General features: G+C 35.4%; 1 protein-coding gene across 1 annotated transcript in view; it reads right to left on the reverse strand.

Annotated features, from left to right (window-relative positions):
* Positions 1-26,893, reverse strand: part of UBR3 (ubiquitin protein ligase E3 component n-recognin 3) — a 233,561-nt gene that overhangs the window by 87,390 nt on the left and 119,278 nt on the right. The window contains 5 exon segments of the mRNA XM_081243003.1: positions 10,432-10,520; positions 14,597-15,057; positions 16,900-17,073; positions 18,152-18,256; positions 21,984-22,125. Coding sequence (XP_081099129.1) covers positions 10,432-10,520; positions 14,597-15,057; positions 16,900-17,073; positions 18,152-18,256; positions 21,984-22,125 — 971 coding nt within the window.

Here is a 26,893-nt window from a genome sequence, read left to right on the forward strand (position 1 = left end):
GAGAGCAGCAAAAAGTGATCCCATTTGGTAAAGCAAACAATGATCAAAATCAAGGAAGAAAGAAAGGGGGAGGGGGAGAAGGAGGGGAAACCTGATATGAACATATCATTGTAGTATGTTTGTATATGATTATATAAATACAGAGAAAAGCACAAGAATACACAAGCCAAGCTGTAATCGTGGGTCATGGAAGAAGAAAAAAATAATATGGATTAAAAATATTTATATTAATCCCATGTATATAACATTGCATACATATGCAAGCACATGTGTGCATAATGATATCTGGGATAAAAAGAGATCTACAGACACTAATTTGCAGGGATATTCATGATACATTGTTAAGTTTTTTAAAAAGGAAGCTGTACCCCAATGTTCATAGCAACATTTATAATAGCCAAGATACAGAAGCAACCTAAGTGTCCACTGACAGACGAAATGGATAAAGAAGATGTGACAGACACACACACACACACACACGCAGAATATTCAGCCATAAAAAATGAAATCTTGACATATGCAACAATATGGATGGATCTAGAAGGTACTGTGTTAAAGTGAAGTAAGACAGAGAAAGACAAATAACTGTATGACCTCATAAGTGGAATGTAAAAAAACAAAACAAAATGAAAACAGAATCATAGATACAGAGAACAAATAAATGGGTGGTTGCCAGAGGGAAGGGGAGTGGGGAGTGGGAGGTAAAATAGCTGAAGGGGATTAAGAGGCACAAACCTTCAGTTATAAAATAAATAAGGCAGTGGGATGTTATATATAGCATAAGGAATCTGGTCAATAATACTGTAGTAACGTTGTATGGGGGCAGATGGTTACTAGACTTAAAATGATCATTTCATAATTTATGCAAATATCAAATTACTATGTAGTACCCTGAAACTAACATAACATTGTACACTAACTATATTTCAATCTTTTTAAAAAAGGAAGCATGGGACTTCCCTGGCAGTCCAGTGGTTAAGGCTCCGTGCTTCCAATGCAGGGGGCACGGGTTCGATCTCTGGTCGGAGAACTAAGATCCCACATGCCGTGCTGGGCAGGCCAAAAGAAAGAAAAAAAAAAAAAAAAAGGAAGCAAACTGTACAGTATTATATACAGTAAAATTTTATTTCAGGAAAAACAAATAGAAACAAAATGTATTCATGTGAAACAAGAAAGCCTGTTTATAATGGTTTATGCTGGAGGGGTGAGATTTAAACGGGAAGGTAGGAAGAGATGATAAGCTTTGCTTTCATACAGTTTTGTACGATATATTAAGCATATATTTTTTTAATGTCTTGGATTGGTATCAGTAGGTCTTATTTATGGAACAAATAACCAAAACATAACTTACATTTATGGGCTGTATTTTTTTTTGAAATATACCACATCACAGATGACTGACTTGAATGACAGATGCAGCACCATCCCTCAAAAATGAACAAATTTACAATCAGAGCAACCAACATAAAAAGTATTCTATCCATGAGATCTGCTTTCTAATTTAAGTGAAAAGAAATTCAATTAGTTTCTATTTAGTTGAGAGAATAAGAATTTCACAAGTTAACACAGCAAAATTTACAATAATTTATAAAATAATAACATAGATGCAACAGCCATAAATACATAGGACTAATGCACTATATGCATTCCAATGTCACAAGTAGATCGGTCCTACCTAAAACAGAGCAAGTCTACAGCTGTGCCTGATTCCAAGGAAATGTAAGAATATAAAAGAGGCTAATTTATGATAGAATCAAACCCTAAAGCAGCAAAAAGATGTGTCAGGGAATAAGAAGTAGTTAAAGATATAAACAGCATCCTTTTTCATAATAAGAGAAATGCTAATTAAAATTAGACCAGATAACACTTCTTTTCACCTACCAGATCAGCAAAAATACAAAAGTTTGACAACATATTCTAATGACAAGTACGTAGAGAAATTGATACTCTGACACATTGTTGATGGGAATGCAAAATGGTACAACCCCTTAAGGGTAATTTGGCAATATCTAGCAAAATTACACGTGTTTACCCTTGGATCCAGCAATCCCACATCTAGAAATCTATCTTACAGATATATTATCAAAATACAAAAAGATACATGCACAAAGATATTCACTGCAGTACAACTTGTATAACAAAAGACTGGAAATTACCCAAATGTCCAATAATAGAAGACCATTTGAATAAACTATGGGGGTGTGATATTGTGGGGAATCTACTATACAGGTAGAAAAAAGAATAAAGAACATCTCTATACACTGCATGATGGGTTCTCCAGGATATAATGTTAAGTGAAAAAAGCAAGGTAGAAGAATTATACATAGTATGTTATCATTTACCTAAGAAGGGGACACTGGGGATGTAATTATTTTTATGTCTCAATATATATATATATTCCCAACCCCCTTTCTTATGTAAATTATGAAAAAAATAAAAGGATAAACCTCAAATTAAACTGTATTATTAAATAGCAAAATAAACAGCTCCCTCCACAACTAGCAACAATAAGAGGTCAACCAAATCCTGATCTATGCCAGCTCCTGCTTGGACTCCCCACTTTCCAAATGAAATCTTAAAGGATAGATACTGTGCACAGCTACTATTTCTATCTACCTAGTATCTACTGTCCCATCTGCTAACAGCAGGACTCAATTTTTGCTTAGAGAATCATACCATCACCACCCACTTTTGATTCATATGACTGGAGTGGGGCTGACCTTATAACTAGGCTAGACTAATAGAGACACACCAAGGATTTTTGTTTCAGCTACTGGAAAAGAAGTATTCTTTTCATTCTGGCTTTAAAATAAATAAGTAAAACTTTCCAAACACATTGAATATCCCTTCTATCTTGTACCTTGTGCCTCAATCAATCAATCACCAGTCTATTAATTCTTATTTTGCAACTATCCTCGTAACTGTCCCTTTCTATCTCCAGGCTACCAACTTGGGGGAGTAGGGGAGGGGAGGGACTTAACTCTGCTCAATTTGCTTCAAATATGAAGAAATAGTAAAGAGCAGGCAAAGCTTGTTGATTAACAGCCCAGACTCCACCATTTACTACTGTATAAACTCAGACAAATTTCTTAACCTAAATTTAGGCATCTTTATCTGGAATACTACCATCTATCTCATGGGTCTATCAGGACAAATAAGTCAATATACAGAATGTGTTTAGCATAGTTCTGGTTACACAGTTAACATACAAAATTATATATATCATCATCATCATCATCCCCTCAAATCCATACTCTTAGACCCAGACCCAAAATACAGACAAGGTTTTGTATATACAATGTTTATAATAATTAAAAAAATTGTAAAACTAAAGTCCAATTATGATGGGATGATTAAGTAAATTATAGAATAAAAGTAATAATAGTAATAGCCAATGCTTATAAACACTTATTATGTGCCAAGCACTCTGTTTTAAGTGTTTTAAATGTACTAATACATTCAATCTTCACAACAACCCTATGAGGTAGGCAGTATAATAATCCCTTTTTAACTATGTGGAAACCAATGTAGAGAGAAGTTCAGTAAATTACTCCAGGCAATGGAGTGGCTGCAATATGAACTTGGCAGTAAGGCTCCAGAGTCCATGATGATAACCACTACCTGCTACCTCTCTAATGAAGTAAAGCCTTTAAAAATCATAGTTACCAGGAGTTTTAATAATAATATAGGGATATGTTTATGCTAAAATGTTGAGCAAGAAGACGTAAAACCAAATTGTACTATGCAGTATCATCTGTAATGTACATGTCTTTTCGATGGTGGGATTAGGGATAAAATTCATCCTTCTTTATGTTTTTCTGTACCACATAACTTCTACAATTAAATGTAGTATGTTTAAGTTAAAATAATTTCCGAAATAAATTTACTCTATATTAAGCATCTAAACTCTCACTTGAAACAATTATGTTGGATTTCAGTCATATCTATCTGATAAGCCTTAATGAATCAAGGTCTAACATCCTGACTTCTATACCTAGATGGCTAGTAAAAACAAATAATGGGGTATAGTAATCAGGAGACAAAGACAGAAGGAATTGCAGAGGGAGTCTTTTCATATAGAAGATTTGATAACTACAAAAAGGGATTATCAACATATAAGAGTACTAATCACAGAGTAGAAATCTGTTGCATTCAAAGAGAAAAACGTTTGTCCTTAAATTTTTACCTAACGATGTACAATATTTGATCAGAGGACTTGTAAAATACTGTATGTTATAAATTCGAAATACTCTACATGTTGTTACTAGACTAGAAATCTTGGGAGAACATCCCTCATACACAAAGATAAAGGCAAAATAAGAAAGAAGCAACTACAGAATGCTTACATTTACAACACAGATGGGAAATAAGGCAAGAAGACAAAAGGTATCTGACAAATAAAGCAGAGGACTGGACTGAGATTAAACTGTGTCTGCATTATAGCTAAATAGTACTTCAGGTGTGGGCCCTGCTTTATGTGTTAATCATATTATAATACATAATACCAGATGTAAATGAGCAGAGTAATCAGAGGCAGTGAGACATATGACTGTAATTTTTATCTTGAGCGATGTATGAAAATGGGATCTCAAACAGGTTCTAGGGGTCAAACAGATCTCTTTGGGAAGGGAGTTATAAATAAAAGGAATATGCAAATCTGAATGGTCCAGAATCCCACTGGCATGGCCATAGTCAACATAAATAAACCAAACGCTCATGAATCTATTATTACCTCATCTGTCACCACTGCAGCATGCAAGAACCGGGACTAGGAGAGAGCGGAGCCCATTATCCTGATGGCTTCTGAGAATTGCCTCTGTTTGCTAGCAATCACGTCTGCCTGATCCCTCAATTGTTGTTCCTGTGCCCTGGCTACTACCAAAAAAGATCAAACCTTCCAAAAAGTAGTAAGATTTAGGACAGTGAATCAATAACTTTGCACACTAATGACATTCAAATATATGATTGTGAACATAACTGGTTCCTAAGCATTGCTTATCAATTTTTATACTTAGCCTGGGTGAGCAACATCTCCCACTCTCATTAGCAACTATTCCAAACCTCAGGTGGCATTCTTTTCACTCAGCAGAACTCACGTTCTACTTAGCCCTGAAAACTGAAGCAACTGAGTGATCACCTGAACTTCCCACTTCCCCTGCCCCTAATGGAACTCACCTCTATCTCCATCCACTCTTCCCTCCAGTCTCCTCAGGGAATGCGGTGGCCATTCTCCTATTCAAGACAATATTACCTAACCTCCTCTGGATACTTTGCTTAATCAATTCCTTAGAAAACTGTTTTTGTTCTATCTCACTTGGGAGTGGGAGGCAACAGATAAAAACAATTTCTAAAAGCAGTATTAACTAAGCTTTTTTCCTTAGTTCCTAAGGTTGCCAACAAACAAACAAACAAACCAAACTGTACATCAAACTGGTTACACTACCTCCCCCAAAAAGACTGCTCTCAAGTGACTTCAGAACACAGAGCTTTTGACTATATACCCTTAGTAGAATTACCGAAGGACAAAATGATCTGTAAACAATTTAAAAATTTTTAAACTTAATTCAATGATTTCATTGTTTAACATAATATCCAGGTTGGTATTTGAAGCTACTTACTTTGAAAGAAAAAGTAATTTTCTTACATATAATGTATTGTGCTTGAGTAGGAGAATATTCTCAATCCTAGGACACGTATGTTGAAGTATTTAGGAGTAAAGTGTCATGATGTCTATAACTTACTTCATTTAGTAGAGACAGACAGAAGGAGAGGGAAAGAACAAATAAAGAAAAATGCTAACTAGGGGAGGGTTATAGTGGTACATGAGAATTTATAATACTATTCCTTTAGCTTTTCTGTATGTTTGAAATTTTTCATAAGAATAAACAGCATGTGTGAAATTAACTCATTTTGGTTAAAAAAAAAAGAATTTATATACATATATACTCAGAAAAAGATTTGTAAGGATACAGCCTAGGTTAGGAAATCTGATAGTAAAAATATAATATTATTTTCTTATTTTTGATTATATATGTTTTCTAAGTTTCTATAATAAAAATTTAATGTTTTGGTAATAACAGAAATTTTAACTTTATATATTATAATAACAAATATAAGTAAGTATCTAATCAAGATTGCAGACTGAGCACAGGCTTTTGTCTCCATTCCTTCTAAAAAACCACTAAAATAAAAGTAGAGAAATACATAAAGAAATATTTCCCCAAGAATATAGAAAAAGGATGGAGTTGTGGAAGAGAGTTTCAACAACCAACAAATAAGAAATGTCAATAAAATTTCCAAAAGATTGGAGGAGATGGAGACATGCTGACAATGAAAGAAAGTCATAAAAGCTGCAACCACTTATGTATTACGAGAAAGTTACAGAAAGGAAGAATTGATCTGTCCGTTAGAAGAATGTCAACTGTGGGCTCAGAATCAGTCAGTGAGGCAGAGGATAGGAGTCATAAGTATTAAGTGACTCTGAAAACAGAGTCATTAATCAGAAGTCTATATACAGAACTTCACTACTCAGCACCCCAATTCCCTCCCCAGCTCTGACTGACAGAGCACTCGGATAATTTGACATTTACCTCACGGAGGAAAAAAAGACCATCTTTCTCCAGAGGAACTGAACAAGTCACTTGGAGAGCACTGGGGTTTCTAATTGAGTGTTAACATCTGGGGGCCCAAACAGAGTAGTCTGCAGTCCTCCCACCAAAATCTAAGTCTGACAGTCGACACACCTCATCCATACTCACGCTAAAGAGAATTACTAGAATCAAACCCACTTAGACCTCAGCAGGGTAAACCCAAATTAACTACCCAGACCACCTTTCCAGGAGAGTCAAGGATTATCAGGCAAATGAGGAAAACTAACAACATGAAAGACTAACTTAAATTTCTAAGTAATTCAGAAGGATAAAGGATAATTGAGAAAGAGAGAGAGAGAGACATTCAGAAAGAATTGAGAAAAAATTCTACAGACAAAGTAAGAACAAGATATTGAAGAGAAGAAACCTCTAAGAATGTAAAGCAAAAAGAATACATGATATAAAAAAGACATAACTGATGAACCTAGTGGTAGGGCAGGAATAAAGATGCAGACACAGAGAATGGACTTGAGGACACGGGGAGGGGGAAGGGGAAGCTGGGATGAAGTGAGAGAGTGGCGTGGACATATATACACTACCAAACGTAAAATAGATAGCTAGTGGGAAGCAGCCGCATAGCACAGGGAGACCAGCTCAGGGCTTTGTGTCCACCTAGAGGGGTGGGATAGGAGGGTGGGTGGGAGGGAGGCGCAAGACGGAGGGGATATGGGGACATATGTATGCATACGGCTGATTCACTTTGCTGTACAGCAGAATCTAATACAACACTGCAAAGCAATTATACTCCAATAAAGATGTATAAAAAAAAAGACATGAAAGATTAAAAGATCAATCCAGGAGATCCAATATCCAAGTAGTGAGAGTCCCACCAAAAGAGAATAAAGAAAATATAAGGAGAAAAGTATTATAATAGTTTTCTATTGCTGTTTCACAAATTACCACAAAATTCAGTGGCTTAAAACAACATTTATTATCTCACACAGTTTCTGAGGGTCAGGAACCTGGGAGCATCTTAGCTGATGGTTCTGGCTCAGCATCTCTCATGAGATCGCTATCAAACTAACAGCTGGGCAGTATTCATCTGAAAACTTGAATGGGGCTGGCAGTTTCACATCCAAGTTCACTCACATGACTGTTGGCCAGAGGCCTCAGTCCCTAACCACACAGGCCTTTCCATAGGGCTGCTCACAACATGGCAGTTGGCTTTCCCCAGAATGAGTAATCCAAGAGGAAGAAAAGCCGTCAAGAGAGAAGCCATAGTATCTTTCATAACCTAATCTCAGAAATGACATACCATCTCTTCTGCCATATCCCAGTGATCATGTATACCAATTCTGGCACAATGTCAGAGAAGACTACACAGGGCATAAATACTAGGAGGTATGGATCATTGAGGGTCATCTTGGAAGATGGCTATACTAGTTATCAAGAAAATCATAGGAAAAATTTTTCTCAGAGCTTCTGATACATGAATCTTCAGACCGAAAAGGTCCATTAAGTACTAAGGAGAATGAAAAAAGATCCACCTAGATACATATCATAAAACTTCAGCTCTCTAAAGATCAAACAATTATAAAAGTGTCACAGGAAAGGGAAAAAAGTGCTCACCCACAAATGAATAAGAATCAAACTACCACCATACTTCTTATCAAATTAATGGCAAAAGACATGGGAGTATTGCTTTAACAGTTGTAACAGAAAATGTGTATCAATGGGGAATTTTATGTTCATCCAAATTAACAATCAAGCATGAGAGCAAACCAGAGTTCCATCTGGAAATATAAAGAATCAGGAAGTTTAGCTTCCAGCACAAGCATTATTGGGAATACACTTGAGGCTGCACTCCAATAAACAAGACTCCCAGAAAGACATAAGATGCAGGAAACCCCAGATCAACATGATAAGAGGAAAATCCTAAGGTAATGGCTGCAGAGCATGCCTACAGAGCAAATGGACCAGACTGGAATAGAATTCCATGCAAAGGACAGTATGATTGAGTGGGCAGAGTAATAGGGATATCATAAAGGAATATTAGTTCGAAAAAAAGGCAGTTGGAAACTTCAGGAGAAACAAAAGATAATATAACAAAGTAATGGCCCAAACAGAAATGAATAAAGGATGGTATGGTTTTAGCAATTGCAAGACTGTGAGAAAAGAGGCTATATACTAAATACAATCTCCTTAAAGTGCGCTAGGAGTCAGGCCACTGGACTCAAAAAAAGTAAATGAATACTAGGTTATTTTTTAGCCCTGTATTCAACAACATTCAAAAAGTTATCCTAACTGTTTTTCAACATTTAGAATAAACCTTTGGATGGAAGACTTGACTGCAACTGCAAAACAAAATGTTGGCAACCTTAACTTAAAAGAAAAGAAGTAACTAATAAAATGCAGCAGGTAGAGATAAGGAAAAGAAAAATGAAAAATAGCAGTGCTTATTAGTTCATTTTATATGAAGAGATATGAAGAAACTGGCTATAGATAGAACATTTAATAGAACACTTAATTGTAACACTTATTACAATTATCTTTAAACTGTAAAAACCAAAAAATATATATAATTATTAATTTTTGGAAAGAAGGAAAAGAAAACACAATGGAAAAAGTGAAAGCAGTGTCAATGAACTAAATCCTCATATTTCTTATAAGAAAGTCAACTGAACCAAACATAAAATAGATAGCTAGTGGGAAGCAGCCACATAGCACAGGGAGATCAGCTCGTTGCTTTGTGACCACCTAGAGGGGTGGGATAGGGAGGGTGAGAGGGAGATGCAAGAGGGAGGGGATATGGGGATATATGTATATGTATAGCTGATTCACTTTGTTATACAGCAGAAACTAACACACCATTGTAAAGCAATTATACTCCAATAAAGATGTTAAAAAAAAAAGTCAACTGATAGCAAGTTAAACCAATAAGCAGAATTTAGTATACTTTACATCAAAGTTATGTCCTGAACATAAACTCTACTATTGATGGTTTAGAACACATTATGCTAAATCTGGACTGACCCTCCTCTTCACACCTCTTCTGAACATTAGTTATATATTGAACGTTACTTAATATATATATATATAACTTTAGTTACATGTGCTTATGTGCATGAGACTGTATTTGCATGTCTGAATGCACATATGTGTATATATTTTAACTAAAGGCACAACTTCAGTGTATTTTCTTTCAGCATTTTTGTCTAAAAGTTAAAAGAGAGAGAGAGAGAAATCAGTGAAATGCAAGTAATAGTCAGGGAAGGGAGGATCCTGGTTAACTGAAGACTGAGGTTAATTGAGATTTAATCTATTTCTCCTATGTTTGTAAAAGATTACTCATAGCAATCTACCACCACACAGGAAAATGGCATCCTCTCTCATTGTACAAATGCTAATGCTAATCCTAATAGAAGTGAGAAGTGCATCTGATTTTAAGAAATACTGAAGGGGTGGGCAGCAGGAAGAGACACTGAAAGTATCTGAAAACGATTTTAAGGATCTTAGAATAAGTTCACAGGAAAAAATCAGAATAAGTAAATTCATATTGATGAATCTCACAAATCTAAAGGACAGTTTAACAGAAGAAAGCAGCAGGAGAATACTGTATTACTACCATCAGGAAGAACTTTCTAACAACTGTAGCTACTCATCAACAGGAGGGACTGTCTATAATAAAGGTCTGATCTTCCATTACTCTATTGTTTAAATACAAACCAGAAATCATCTGTCTGTAATGTTAAAAACTGGTGGATGATTGGACTAGATAATCCCTAAGGTAATAACTGCAACTGTAAGTATGAGAGTTCTAAACTAATACAGTTTGACTTACCAACATCCATTGCAGTTTCCATGAAGCTTTTCTGTCGTGAAGCAAATTCTGCAAGCAATTTCTGCTGCCTCTCTCTGGCCTTTTGTCGTCTAGATTAAACAGAAATAAAGTGATAAGTACCAGACGTGCTTAAGACATACCTACTATCTTTCAGGAGTATATAATGTGTGAAAGGCCCCCCGCACACAGTTAAGAACAACCAATTTTCTGTACTATGTATTAAAATTCAGGTAAAATTTTATTGTCCTTAAAAAGATTCTGCTGCTTTAAAATAGTTTGAAAATCACTGGGCTTAAATAGGTAAAAATAAAAGCCACGATTTACTTTAAAATGTGAAATAATAATTAAAGTAGATAGAAAATTTGGATGTCCAACAACACAATTTCCTAAATATATGTCAGTTCATAGCAAGAGCAAGAAGAGTTTTAGCTAGGAATCCACAATTTAACCCCAGGAACAAATAATAGCAAACTCATTGCTAGAAGAAACTATTATGTTAAGCTATGAACAGAATCTAAAAGATAAGAATAGTGAGATTTAGGGGACTTCCCTAGTGGTCCAGTGGTTAAGAATCCGCCTTCCAGTGCAGGGGACGCGGGTTCGATCCCTGGTTGGGGAACTAAGATCCCACACGCTGCGGGGCAACTGAGCCTGTGCGTTCTGGAACCCACACGCCACAGCTAGAGAGAAGCCCGCACACCACAACAAAAGATCCCATGTGCCAAAACCAAGACCCGATGCAGCAAAAATTAATTAATTAATTAATTAATTAAAAAAAAAAAAAAAGAATAGTCAGATTTACTGTTACCTTAAGAACAGGTCTCTTCCTAAAAGAGAAATAGCAAAAAGCCAGGAAGTTTTCCAGTTTCTACCAGGAAATAGTCCAAGTTTGGTTTATTTTGTTTGAAGTAAAAGAATATGAAAGAGTCTCAAATACAAGATAAAGATAAAACTATATTCCAAATCTAAGCATAAATATTCCTTTGGATTAGTTCACTTTATTCTATTTATTAATTATCCCTTATCTACTTCCAAAGAGCATTTTAATTTGAGGTTAATTGAAAAAGAAAAAAAACGACTATAACGTAAGTATAAGAAAATAAAAGTAAACTAATAAAGACAGGAGATAGGCTTCCCTACTTTTAAAGATGCTACAAATACTAATAAGCATAAAATTCTACCCCCAGCAAGGTAAGGTTAATATAGTAATTCAAAACAAGAGAGGAGGGAGAGGAAGAAGAAAAAGGTTAAAAGGTAAGTTATATATTAACTCATTGGGAGAGACAAACTTTTTACTTGAACTAAACTCAGAGGGATTTATCATAGCCCATGATACAAAGGACATTAAAAACATAATGGATGGAGAGTATACTATAGCAGTTTCTTTTAGTGACCATTTATTGTATCTATATATTACAAAAGAATTTTATTAAACTGAGATTCTATGAAGTAATTTCTATGGGAAACATAAAAGAATTCTGCTATTAATCTGAAATGATTAAAGGATACAGAATATAGAATTTAGAAGAATGGAATGCTGATGGTAATTTTTAGATTATTCACACATCCACTCCAACCCATTTAGTGGAGATAATCACAAACATCTATAAAATCAAGTACTGTGGTCCAGCTTACCATGAAAAGTTACATATTTTTGCCAATAAAGTTCAAGAGATTTTTAACACTCCTTTTCTAACATTTACTTTAAATGTAATTTAGGGTCCACTTAAGAAAAGTCACTTTATTACCTATTTTATAAATACAACTCTTATTTTTATATTATATTTTATATTTTAAGCCAATAAATTATTATCCAGGTTGATCACTCACCTTACTCATCAAACTGGACTCCCAATGACATTAGCCATTTCAAAAAATTAAAAACCACTCCTGCACTCTCTTTCCTTCCTGAACGTGGAAGGTGGCACAGGGGCCTAGGACAGGGTGTCAAGACCCAACGGCCCGGCACAGGAGGGCATTCGTGTGGGGGAAAGTTACAAGAAATTGGTTACATACAAGGGAATTAATCAAAAATTAATACTAAGAATTATAGGGGCCAGGTTTCTCACTATGGGAGGACAGAGTTACAATTATGAAAAGAAGGAAAAGAAGAATAAATCCTATGGTGTTGGATTAGAATTGGGATTATCAGGTTGAACTTACAGTCATAGTTTTTAATAACTCTCTCTCCCCTCCCTTTATCCGCCCCCCATACACACACATTTTCCCACTAAGAGGGTCTGTGAATGAGCTCATTAGAATGAGCACATGGATTGTAGTTTCTGAATAAGATTCTTTACTAAAAGGAACCAGGACTCTTTGGAGAAATGGCTAATACCAAACACAAGATGAACCTGGGCTATCTTCTTGGCCCAGAAAATAATTGAAAATGCTCAAAGAATGGTGGGGAGAAATCCAAAGAACACAGAAACCAGCTTGAAGGGACTCCCACTGGTCAAATCTAGAACAATTTAAGCATCAAAATGATTAATGAGTATGAAATTATAACACATAAAATAAAATAGGAATCCACAACTCCAAACTGATATAGGTAAATAAATGAATAAACTGAAAGTTGATGGAGAACAGGATATTGCAGCATCTCAAAGTATCTCCCCACAAATTACATATGAATTACAAAGGTGGGAAAAAAGAGAGGAAAGTTAGTAAGGGTAACTTGACAGTGAAGAAGTCTAACAGACACCCTCATAATCAAGTGATCAAAGTTAATCTCCAGTAATGAAACAAATTAAAATCATGTGACACCTGATGGGATGCAGTCAACAGAAAACAGCAACACTTCCTTTTTTTTTTTGGCCAGGCCGTGCAACTTGCAGGATCTTAGTTCCCCAACCAGGGATTGAACCCGGGCCATGGCAGTGAAAGCCCAGAATACTAACCACTAGGCCACCAGGCAACTCCCCAGCAACACTTCCTTGATATTCCTCTCAAAAGGTGCATCATCTGAATCCAAACATAATAGGAAAGGAGACAAGCCCAAATTGAGGGACATTCTACAGTGTCTATTGCTCTATAATCTTCAAAAGTGCCAAGGTCAAGAAAATAAAGGAAAAACTGAGGAAACTATTCCATGCTGAAGGAGACCAAAGAGACATGACAACAAAATGCAATGAATGATTCTGGGCTGGATCTTTTTGCTCTGAGACACGTTACTGGGACAACTGTCAAAACTTGGGATCTGGGCTTCCCTGGTGGTGCAGTGGTTGAGAGTCCGCCTGCCGATGCAGGGGACACGGGTTCATGCCCCAGTCCGGGAAGATCCCACATGCCGCGGAGCAGCTGGGCCCGTGAGCCATGGCCGCTGAGCCTGAGCGTCCAGAGCCTGCCTGTACTCCGCAACACGAGAGGCCACAACAGTGAGAGGCCCGTGTACCGCAAAAAAAAACAAAAACAAAAACAAAAACAAAAAAAACCTTGGGATCTAAGGATTTTATCGTACTAAATAAAATGTTGATTCCTTTATTTTGAAAGGTGTATTCTGATTAGGTAAGAAAACGACCTTATTCCTAAAAAACACACACTAAAGTATTCCAGGGTAAAGCAACTTACTCTGAAATGATCCAGGAAGTTCTTTGTATTATCCTTGAAACATTTCTGTAAGTTTGAGATTTCTTCAAAATAAAAAGGTTTTAAAAATTAAACCCATCCTCAAAGGACAAAAATTTGTCATCAAGGAAGAAATGGAAACAAACAAAAATATGCCGTAGATGCTCAAAGACGTATGAGACCTCCAAAAACGTTTAAATAATAATAGCACTGATAGAATACGTGTTTGGTCTCCTATACTACTCCTTTGTAAACTTATAATAAACTTATAAGTTTCAGTATGTTTCTTTAATTAAAACAATGAGCTATGCACTCTACAGCTCACCTTTAAATACATACATGTACATTTACATTTAGAATACATATGGCTGTCACCATATGTATTCTAAATGTAAATGATAACTAACTCAAGCATGCTAAATGCACAAGCACTGACTATCTTTGATTCCATTTATCTTACAAACTAATCAGCTATGATTATAGCTGATAAACATCCAGCTGATTAGCCTCAGATGGCCAAAAGTGGGGATGGGGGGTGGTAATATAAAATCTTCAACTCTACCATACATTAGTTTAAAGCATTAAAAATAAAAATTACCTTTCTTCTTTGTCCAGTGTTTTCTTCTCTGCAGCAGTGATCTTTTTGGGTGGTACAGGAGGGGTCACTTTTCTACATATCTCTTCAATGATGCGTTTGTTCATTCTGCTTTGCAGTGCAGCTTTTAGTAAAATTCTTTCTACTGCAGTTATTCCATCTCCATGACTATATTTAGGTATATCTGGTTGGATTAAAATTTCTATGTCATCAAGCCAGGGAGGATAGTAGGAGTTTTGTTTTCCTGAGAGTTTGTGGTGAAGTTTAATTAACAAAGACAATATGCTTTCTTTAATTTCCAAAATGGCTGTAGTTAACTGTGGAGCTGAACCAGGTGCAGACCATTTATTTGAAGTTTTAGGACGAACCACCTGATTTGCTTCACTGCTACTGCGATTGATGATCTCCTGAAACTTCTTTCTACGCTCCGCTACTAAGCTGAAAACTTGAGCTGTACCAGAATTCTACCATTCAAAAGAGAAAGAAAGAAAAATCAAGAGAAGTTATTCAAGTGTCAAGTTTAAAACCATATTAGTACTACATTTTCAAAAGGGAATGTTCAAAGTTTCATCCAAAGATTTATTTATTTAATAGATGTGCTCTTTAAGTAAGTCTGTCTCTTCACTTCTCTCAAATATACTTAGTCCCACTCAACCTGGAAACACCGAGGAGAAAAGCGATTATCCACAGTAACACCTCTTTTACAACCTCCTGGGCCTACCTACCAGGGAAAATAGACAAAGCTTGAGTGGTTTCTACAGCCATATTAAAGAGTAATCATAAACAAAGTCCTTCATCAGATTAAAGGAATAAAAGTTATTTTATCCAACATTCATCAAGAATACTATACTCTTTACCAACTTCTAGAAGACCATGATATCTTCCACTTAAGAAAATTATAAATTAATTTTTTTCCAAGTTAATGAATCTGAACTGCTAATTAATTTCATTTTTAAGGAACTTCAAAAGTTTGAAAATTAATTCTAACACAAATGCTTTAAGTTACTAAAATGAAATATAAAGATGAAAAATCAAACTAATCTCTTTCATATTTAAATATCACTATAATTTGTTATTTGAACAGATTTTTTAAAACCATTTTTCTCAATAATTTATCTACAAACTAGCCTTTTTTGCTAAAGCAGTCAAACTGCATTAGGGCTCTTAGAAATCATCTTTTAATTAAGATACAAGTTAGTTTAATGGATTTCATTAATTTTTTTAAGCAAGCATAGAAAGGATACTTCAATCAGTTGAGCTTTTTATGAACTAAATTATAACATACATTATTTTTTTTTAACATCCAAGCTGTTTTTCAACGTACTCTCTATCAGCATTAGAGGCAAAGGCTGCCGCTTATAGATTCCAATATTTTAATCAAAATTCTTTATGGTGTTCACAGCAAAAACATTGTCAAAGACAAAGAAAGTTCCTACAAATGGACTCTTCAACAAGAAATGTCTAATTCAATGTTCTTTACTTGCAAAAATCTATATTGTAGGAATTAAAGGTATTTAAGTTTAGTTACTTGCCCTGTCATATCAAGATTTTTCATTTCTGCTTTCTATAAATTAATTAAGCTACATGCAATGAGAGCTGATTTTCAAAATGCATCCAAATACACAGTATATGGAGTTTAAGATTTTTGTGGGCTTATTTTATCAAAGTTAATTAACTGCCACAGGAGCAAAAAGAAAAAAAAAAAAAAAAAAGCTGTGAATGGGCATGCCACCAGCAACTAAAGATTAAATTTATTTTGATTTAGGGAACATTCATTTTTAAGATGTTAGTAACAATGCTAAATGTAAACAGACTGAAATGTGCTGCTTATAATTGGCCCAAAATACTAACACTACTAAGAAAAACCCACTATAAATATGCAGTATTATTTTTTAAGTTCAATAATATGAATTTTCTTTAAAATTAAGCCTAAATTACTGCATTTAAAAACACACACACACATTAAACATTTTTTAATCTAACCATATTAATTAAACACACACATATACACACAAATACTTCAGCATTTGTCCCCATTTCCGGTTAAAGCCATATTGCTAGTTAATGCAAATATTATATACTTCTACCTCTCTTTGAAGAACTTTAGGCCGACGTGAACTCTGGCAGATTAAAGGAAAAAGATGGGTGAGGCAAAAGTTGCTTAGATATATCAGAGGAAATAAAATACAATTTAAAGTTATCTACAACCACATTTATTTTTCTTTTGGATATGATAGGATGATCTAAATGACACAACCCAACATAACAGAGTCTTTCCTTTTTTTTGTTCTCTCTTTTACACTTACTTGTAAAGAACCCAAGCTATCAGAGCTGGTACTTGCAGGTGAGTCTCTCTTCACTTCTGGAGCAGTCTCTGGAACTCTCACTCTAACATAATTTATAAAGTGTCGCATGTTCGATACTAAGTTACTACCAGGAAACCAACTGTCATGACAACGTTCTGGTCCACCTACTGATGCCTAAAACATAAACATAATGAGTATCAAACCTTGCCAATCTGGTCTAAGGTACAATGGAAATGTAACAAGCCCAAATAATAGTCTACTGCCTGTCATATTCCTGAATCCCTTATAGTCTCATTCACAAATCACAAGGTGCTAATAAAACCAAATACAAACACAAAATTTTAGAACAAATTTCTCAGTACTAATATAGGTAAGTCCAATGGAAGTCAGCTAAACTTCTCCAGAAAAAAATACATTTTTCAATTTGGAAATACTTAGTACAGAATATTATTCATCAACCATTAGGAATAACTCATAATACAGTCAAATAATGCTAATTTGGACTAACTGTAGAAGAAAGTCTGAAAAATCAACCAAAAGTCTGACTTAGTCTTAGAGGAATCGTAATGACCTTTTAATATCTATGAAAGAATATATGTTGACTTAGAATATAAAGTACAGCCTAGTCTTTTTACTTGTCTGTTTTTTTCTTGTTTGTTTGTTTTTTTGCTGTTATTATGTTGTGTTGTATTCTGTCTTTTTGGAGGGAAGGGATGAGGAAAATATCAATTAATTATAAAATCAATTTGTAGTGACAATTACTTTTATGGAAGTGATACTTATAAAATCCTGAAACAGATTAACAAACAACTTGTATTCTTAAGTAAACATTCTCCCTTATAACAATACTTACTCCATTAACTTAAAACCTTTACAGAAACAATTTGCTATTCAAAATTAATCCCTAATCAAATTACTAGAATTTCTAGACTGAATTCCTAACATAACAATTATTTACCAGTAATCAATGCTATTAGCATAACACCAAAAGTGCACTAACCACGTTTCTTAGATCTACATATTATGAATTACGAATTTCAAATTCAATAATTCTACAAATGGAGTTTAATGTATTAGTGAAATCCCTAAAAGAACATATGTATGTGAAGATTAAAAAGGGCCTTTTCCAATAGTTCTTAGGAAGATTTTCATCTGAGTATGATGAATCCATAAATACCTTTCAAGGTGACATACAACCTTTTATTAAGGCATGTCATAACTTTAACATTTAAAAATACAAGAAATTACTTACCTCTTCATCTGATTCCTCTTCAGCTGAATTTTCAAGTCCTAATTCAATCAGATATAAAACCATGCAGAGTACATGTTCTGACAGATTTTGATGATCCATCAAAATCTTTAAAAAGGGAAAAAATGCCCTGTAATTACTTTTTTTCCACAAAACATATTTCACTTAAATACCAAAAAATAGTTTAATGTTATAGATGAAAGTAACATAAAATATATATACACATATATATGTGTATGTATGCATGTGTATATATATATACATATATATACAAATTTCATAATCAGATACGTAAATAAAGCTATACCTTGGTGAAAAGACAAAACTAAAACCAGTAAAACAGGTTCCCTCTCAAGATCACACAGTATTTTAGGCAATATCCAGAAATATTAGTTCACTGATTTCCTAAAGGTTAAGACATTAAATAATCCACTAAAACCATTATTATAAAAATACTAGTATCTAATAAAGTAATTTAACAGGACTATTTTACATCCTAAGTTGCTGACACTCTTCTCCTGATGACAAAGATATCAGATAAATAAGTTTGTTAAATAGGATAATTTATGCAAATGTGTTTGGCACAGCACCTGGCATATAATTGGGAGCAAAATAATTGTTTATGGAACATTAATATTCTTAAAATCTGTCTCTAAAATTAAAGCCCTGAACCTGAGTGTTTTGTGCTGTTGTGTAAATGTGTATGCAGTGTGTGGTTTATATGAGTGAGAAAGGAAAAAGAAATGCAAGTGGTTAGGAGAGAGGCTTCTCTGAGGAAATACTGATAAATCTGACCTTATACACAGAATACACAATGCAAGCCTTACACATTTTTTGCAGGACTTTGGGGCTAACCTACACCAATCACTCATTCAATATGATGCAACAAACTATTAACCAGAAGACACATAAAATACCATAAGAAAAAAACAGCCTGGCAGCTATCATGTTGTCCTCATTATTTAAAAAAAAAAGAAAAAGCCATCTGGTCAAACTATGGAAGGGGTAAGAGGAGGAGCTTCTGTGGGGAGTGGCATTGTCAGCTGCAGATGAGACTAAAGAGAACAAAAAAGAGGCCAGTCTAGGCTGAGCCTAGCAGAAACTGCCCAAACGGCAGAGGGAGCTTGGAAAGGACTTAGTCACTTAGGAGCTAATCTATTGTGACTAAAAAATAAAGACTTTCAGTTCACTGACTTTCTAATGCTTATTCTGACTACTGAGAAGGCTTTTCCATTCATATTTTGTGTGGCACAGTGGTGAGGAGAATAGACTTTCAAAACCTTTTAAAAACCTGAATTTTTTTTTTTTTTTTCGGTACGTGGGCCTCTCACTGCTGTGGCCTCTCCCGTTGCGGAGCACAGGCTCTGGACGCGCAGGCTCAGCAGCCATGGCTCACGGGCCTAGCTGCTCCGTGGCATGTGGGATCTTCCCGGACCGGGGCACGAACCTGTGTCCCCTGCATCGGCAGGCGGACTCTCAACCACTGCGCCACCAGGGAAGCCCTAAAAACCTGATTTTTTATACAAATTCTGTATATACTTAGCTATTTGACCTTGAGCAACATCTGGCCTTAAGTTTTCTCATCTTTAAAACTGGAATAATAGTCCAGAATTATTGCAAGGATTACATGATTACTATCTGTAACTTGCTTCATACAGTATCTAGCAATTGATGTTCAATAAATAGGAGATAGGTGGTATGGATAGTGGGAGGAGCAAGAACAGTAAGAGGGGACTGAAGGCTGGGAGGCAACAAAGGTCATTTTTTCTAATCCAGTACTTTACAGGGAGGAAACCAAGGCTCAGCCACACACTCAGCTAGCACAAGCAATACTAGAACACAGTTTCAAACTCCCAAGGATTGCCTATCATTACTACTCTGCCTTCTCTTAATAAATAAAGCATTACTAGCTAAAATCAAATAAATTTTGGCTTGAAATCCTATGGCATTACATCTTACAGCTTCAAATGAGTAACTTAAAGGCTAAGAAAAGAAAAAACTTTATTAGGTACTACAAAAAAAATAAAAATCGTTTCTGGGATTTTTATCAACATGTTCTATATTAAAGTTTTTAAATATTAAACATGGCAGGAGATGAAATGGTTTACTGATACTGATTTTTAGAAAGTTGACCTGCCAATGCAATGTCAATTAAAGGTTCTTCTATTATCATAAAAGTCATGAAAGCTATTACAAAGCTGAGATTTTTAAAAATTTGTTCATAATAATCTTATAACAATTAAATATTGCCTTTCTATTTTTGATGAAATATTATTTTTACAGTAAGCAAATAAAAAGGTTGAAAAAATTTAACTTGAAAGGACACAAATCATTTGCAGTAGGCTTCTTCAATTTTTAAATCAAGAATTACTGACATTTATTATCCATAAGATGTTATTGAAAAACCCAAAGAAACTTTTTGCCCAACCCAATATATGTACTTAGCTTCACTATCTGAACTAGTTATTTAATCTCTAAAACTTAAAAATATCTGAGAAATGAGAATAACAACAGAACTTTCACTCATAAGGAAGTTTCCTAGAATTAAACAAAGTAATGTATATAAGTGCATATAAAGTATCTGAAACAAAATCTGGCACTAAGTAGACATTCAAAAAAAATTTGTAAAAAATAAAACCAAAAATATCTTTTTAGTAAGAAAAAATATTCTACTTTTTTTAATGAAAAAAAGAACATTTTAAATCATTTTACTGAATAATTCTCTTAGAAATTAATGAAAATAAACCATTCAAGATTTTTTTTTGAGGCACATGTCTAAAATTTTAACAGGAGTAATTTTTACAAGTAAAATGAATAACTGGTCATGGGGTAGAGTTAAAAAGAATAGGGAGTACAGAAATCTAAAAGCTATATTTGTTTACACAGCAAACAAGAAAAAAACTGAAGTGTCTACTTAACTAAATTTAATGTATATTTTCTTAAGTAATTTAAGTAATGTATATGTAATTGTAAATTTGCCTAACAAATAGGCTTACTTTTTAAATTTAATTTTTAATTTTTCAAATTCTAATTAGAAAGAAGAAACAATAGTTTTTTTTGTATCTAACTGTATAATGTTTATTGTGTCTAGTTACTTTATAAATGTCTATAGTTATTTTATCTATATAACATGAGTATAGTTTGTTTTTCATTTCTTATCCAGGTTCGAACATAAATATGCCTGTTATATATATATATATACACACATACTCCATGACATTATGTATACAATTTTTCAGTTCACAACTAATGTTAGCCAAATAAGTAAGTCCGTTCTGTGTGAGAAGACCAAAGGATAAAACAAATTCTAGGTAACAAAAAAGTAAAAGCATCACCTTTTGAGTTTCTAAGATATTTAACAAAAGAATATCCTTAATGTTGTCACATAGGAGCCCACTCAAATCCCTCCATGTCACATTCCTGATCAGAGGAAGAAAGCCAAGAGAACAAGCCTAAACACAGGGTCACTGGCTCCTATGGCTGCTATGTTAGTTTTGTCATTTTAGTGGATTCTGGTGGTTGTTTGGTCCCTACTGTTCATTTCATTCTTCCTGTACTCACACAATATTTCACTTCTTGTGGCACAGAAACCATAAAAAAATATTCCTATCTGAAACTGATAAGATGAATAGTTTCCCCCCAAAAATGGTATAGCTGTTATTTTCAACTTAGATTTGAAATTACATAAAGAATACAATTCATATATATGTGATTATGACATATCCTCACACATCTTAAACATATAAATACACTTTGCTTTATAAATAGTATATTTATTTACAAATTATGGTAATACATTCTAATCTGAGTCTTTCTATTCAAATTACTACTGTACCTTGTAAAGCAGAGTGAATAGCACAATGTGTAAAGTTTTACAGTGCAAAAGTCTCATGAGACCTTTATAGCTGGGATGGAGTGGCGTCCTTTTCTTATAGGGAGGCCAGGGATTTCCAGGGAATTTTCCACTCTGTTTTAAACTGTAAAAATAAAACAAAACTAAAATTAGATGATAGACTCAAGATTAAAATGTAATTTAAATGGTGATTCCATAGCTTCATCACACACTATATATGTTACTTTAGCACTTTTTGGAATAGCCTTAGGTACAGATCATAACTTCCTCTACCTTTTTCTGGATGTATCATATTATTGATTCATTACCATTGAACTCACAGCCAACAGCACTATAACAGCCTGAACAAAGCTTATCTGACAACAAATTTTCTCTGTAAGGCACATCAAAGCCTTCTTGCCCTCCGGAACACTAAACAGCACTTTGGCACTACACTTGGGGAACATTTTAGACAACGAAATCACCAAAGGACAAAAATGCAAAAACATAGCACTAAATTGACCATGAAAAGGACACGTTTACAGTATGAGCTGAAACAAGAGGGTAGAGTTTTGCTTTGTTCCACTACAACCTTAGGTGCCCTCTGCATATCCACCGAGATCTGTGACTAAACAAGAAATTGTTCCGAGTACTGATTTCGGGCATAAACATAAATTTTACCAAGTAGCCAAATTTGCAAAATAGAATTTGCAAATAATGAGGATCAATTGTATATGACAGAATTAGCATTACAAATCAGTGAGAAAAGGATGGACTGTTCTATAAATAGTCCTGGAGCTGGTTTTCTGTAGGGGAAAAAAAATAAATAAATCACTACTTCAATCTACATATAAAAATCAACTCCAGGTGGATTAAAAATCCAAATATAAAAGTAAAACTTTAGAACTGATAAACTTTAGACAACCTAACAGAAAAATCATTGAAGAATAATCCATATACCAATCTCATACCAAGAATCATGAAGGGAAATTAATAAGTTTTTTTAAAAGGCTCAACCTCACCCAGTAATCCAGAGAATGCAAGTGAGTTATACATTCAGCACTTGAAGTTAAAATGACAGAATGAACATAAATATTTAATTTTACTTTCACTCAAAACTCCAATAAAAATATAGTAATGGTATTTCTTAAAGGATGAAAAGCACCAGGATGAAGAAAATCCGGAAAAAAAAAAATGCAAACTTTTGTCAATCGGAAAGCAAATTGATACATGTTGACTCTAGTAAACCTAAGAAAGCCAAATCACAGGAAGGCAATGGGGACAGCTGAGAATCAACCCCAATTACACTGCAGAATCCTCAAAAGGCTCAGAAACTGGAAACACCTGGTTCTTCAATAACTGGAGTTGGGGAGATAGGAGGCTAAATTGAGGATTGGATGAAAACTGCTTCTCCCCCACCCCAACAGAATTCTGGCTAGAGAATTCATCTCTGGAGAAGGTAAAACACAAGCACAGTTAAGGGTAGGAGGATGGGCGATAAAAATCATCGTATGCCTAGAAAGTCCAGGGGCCCTTTGAGAGCCACTGAGATTTCACCCTCTTTATGCAAATTCCTTCTTATAAATCTTTGTCTCTGAAGTTTTCTTAAGCTATGGTATTGACCTAAAACAATAGGAGGAGGTATGGCCAGGACCAAACTGCTTGAGTCCCATTATTCTTGCATTTGGAACACTCTCTATGGCAGACTGTATTGTTGTTCCCAACTGTTGGATCACTTCCTTAAAAGAGGAGGACACCCCTGCTCATTGCCATATGACATGAGGCTCCTCACTGCTGGTACATTACATATTTCCACCCCATCACCAGGCTTGATGTGAGCCAGTAGAATGTGAGAAAAATGACAGAGAAAAAAAAGAAAGTCATCATATGCATTTTGACTCAAAGCACTTAGGCTCTGACTCCATTCAGTTCACAAAATAATGGCAGCCAGACCATTACCTTCTGGGCAATATTTGAAAATACTTCTCTGAGGAATCTGACAAAACCAAAAAGGAAGTTCTAAAGAGACTAACATAAGGGCTTCTCAACAAACCTGCCTGCCCAAATCACACTACGTTAAAGCTCAGAATCTACAAAGATCCATCAAGGCACGGAGAGCTCTTCATCACAAGCAGCCAGAACTATCAGACATCCAAAGAATGCAGCTAACATAAAAGCTAGAGACTGAACAGTAGAAAACTCAACTTAGAGGAAACAAATATCAGGTAGGGAGGGGGAAAAAATCTTAAAAATAATAAATTACAAGAAGAGGCAACATGGTTTCCTGTTACATGGGTTTGGAAGGGGAAAGTCAGTACAGCCCACATACCCCGTGTTAGCAGAATTTCCTGACATCTATATGAGGTGAGAACGCCTAGAAACAGGAAAGAATGAATCCATAGTTTGGTCTCCATATAGGAGATGATTTTTCCTGAATATCTTCTGAGACAAGGACAGGAAAAGTTGGCCTTTTCAGCATTTCAAGATCCTTCTGCCTGTGGGTATGTTAGGAGCAAAGGCATATTCTCAAGATGCTGATGTGATTCCTCAACATAATATCGATGAGAAAATGACCCAGACAAGAGGAAGAAGAGGAGGAAATGGCAGCTTCTCAGGGACTGTTGACATTCCAGGATGTAGCCATAGAATTTTCTCAGGATGAGTGGGAATTTCTGGACAGCACTCAATGGGAATTGTACAGGGATGTGATGTTAGAGAACTATAAAAACCTGGTCTCCTTGGGTCCTGTCTCTAAGCCAGACCTGGTCACCTTTACGGAGCAAAAGAAGGGTCCCTGGGATGTGAAGGGAATGGAGACAATAGCCATACACCCAGGAACTGGGGCCCCCCACCCAGGTGGAGGATGGTGACTTCAGGCTGAGCATAAGATTCCTGGTGCACCACCCTGTTACGTCACCACCAACCAACCAGAAGAAAGTCACACACCCTGCAGCCCTCACCCCAAATTTTGCCTATAAAAACTTCACCCTGAAAACCATGGGGGAATTTGGGGTTTTTTACAGCACAAGCCACCTGTTCTCCTTGCTTAGCCCTGCAATAAACCTTTCTCTGCTCAAAAAAAAAAAAAAATTACCATCAACATATCAGAGAAATGAATTGCATCTATGATTCAAGAAGAGGATGCCATTAAGTTTGCTTTAAAAAAAAACTGGTTTCTATATAATACTATAGTGGCTACATATAAGCATAATTTTCAAAGCAATCCCAATAGCCTATGATTAAATGTTTCAATTATTCTATTTCATTTAGCATAGAAAAGCAATTTTTAGTTTTTATTTCTTTGTTTGTTTTAAGCACTAGGCCCCTAAATACGCAGCACCTCTTCTGAAATAAAGGTTATATATTTGTTCAAGGCAGCAGGTAATACATCATTCTGACTGTTCTTTTCAAAATCATTAATGAAATAATGCAAACGAAAAGCTACATGACAACAAAAAAAATTTTTAAGTGACTCAAACCAACAATTATTGACTAGCTTGAGACAAAAATGACATATATAAACTCATACATCATACTTTAAAACATGGGCCAGCAGCCATTAACCTTCAAGATGGGAGATGGGAAGCAACAGAAATATCAGAAATTACAGTTCAAAAAGATTTGCTTTCCAGCTGAATTTAAAGTAACCACTATATAAAAATCACATTTGTCTTTTGGAAATGGTCTAGACAATAGTTCCAACACTGCCATTAACAAACGTATTTCACTGAACTTCTCTGGACCACAATGTACTTATATGTAAAATATAACAATGAATTGAATGGATGGTTTTCCAACTGTTAGTTTGTTTTTGCTCTTGTTGTTTTTTGTTTTTGTTTTTCTCATTATAAAAGCTGAATTGCCCATTAAGGGGTATTTGGAAGGGAGTGAGGAAAACGGGATGAGCCACCTCCACTCTCTTAGGCCTTCTGTTGCTGTTGCTCAACCCCCTCTTCCAGTGATGGCTCCCAAGACATTTCTACAGAAGCTGGAGAGAAGATCTTGAAGTTCTTTTCTGCAATAAGATCCTAAAATTCTAAAGGTCTAAACATCACACAAAGAAAATGGCTTATTTTCACTTAAACTCTCAGCACAAAAAAATTTTAAGAAACTTACTTTTCATTCATTTAGCAATTACTGATTATCTACAAAGTGCCCTGCATCAAGGTAGATTCTAAAGACATAATAGCGGGACTTCTCTGGTGGCGAAGTGGTTAAGAATCCGTCTGCCAAAGCAGGGGATACGGGTTTGAGCCCCAGTCCGGGAGAAACTAAGCCCATGCGCCACAACTACTGAGCCTATGCTCTACAGCCCACAAGCCACAACTACTGAGGCCATGTGCCACAACTACTGAAGCCCGTGCACCTAGAGTGCATGCTCCGCAAAAAGAGAAGCCACCGCAATGAGAAGCCTGTGCACTACAACCAAGAGTAGCCCACTCGCCACAACAAGAAAAAACCCGCACGCAGCAACAAAGACCCAGCACAGCCAAAACAAACAAATAAACAAATAAATAAATAAAGACAGAGGGACCTTCAAGATGGCGGAAGAGTGAGACGTGGAGATCACCTTCCTCCACACAAACACATCAGAAATACATCTACATGTGGAACACCTCCTACAGAACACCTACTGAACACTGGCAGAAGACCTCAGACTTCCCCAAAGGCAAGAAACTCCCCACGTACCTGGGTAGGGCAAAAGACAAAAGAAAAAACAGAGACAAAAGAATAGGGATGGGACCTGCATCAGTGGGAGGGAGCTGTGAAGGAGGAAAAGTTTCCACACACCAGGAGCCCCTTCACTGGCAGAGACGGGGAGTGGGCACGGGGGGAGCGTCAGAGCCACGGAGGAGTGCAATAACAGAGGTGCAGAGGGCAAAGCAGAGAGATTCCCACACAGAGGATCGGTG

The sequence above is a fragment of the Mesoplodon bidens genome, assembly GCF_964165515.1.
Source record: "Mesoplodon bidens genome assembly, chromosome: 8".
In the NCBI taxonomy this organism is placed as follows: domain Eukaryota; kingdom Metazoa; phylum Chordata; class Mammalia; order Artiodactyla; family Ziphiidae; genus Mesoplodon; species Mesoplodon bidens.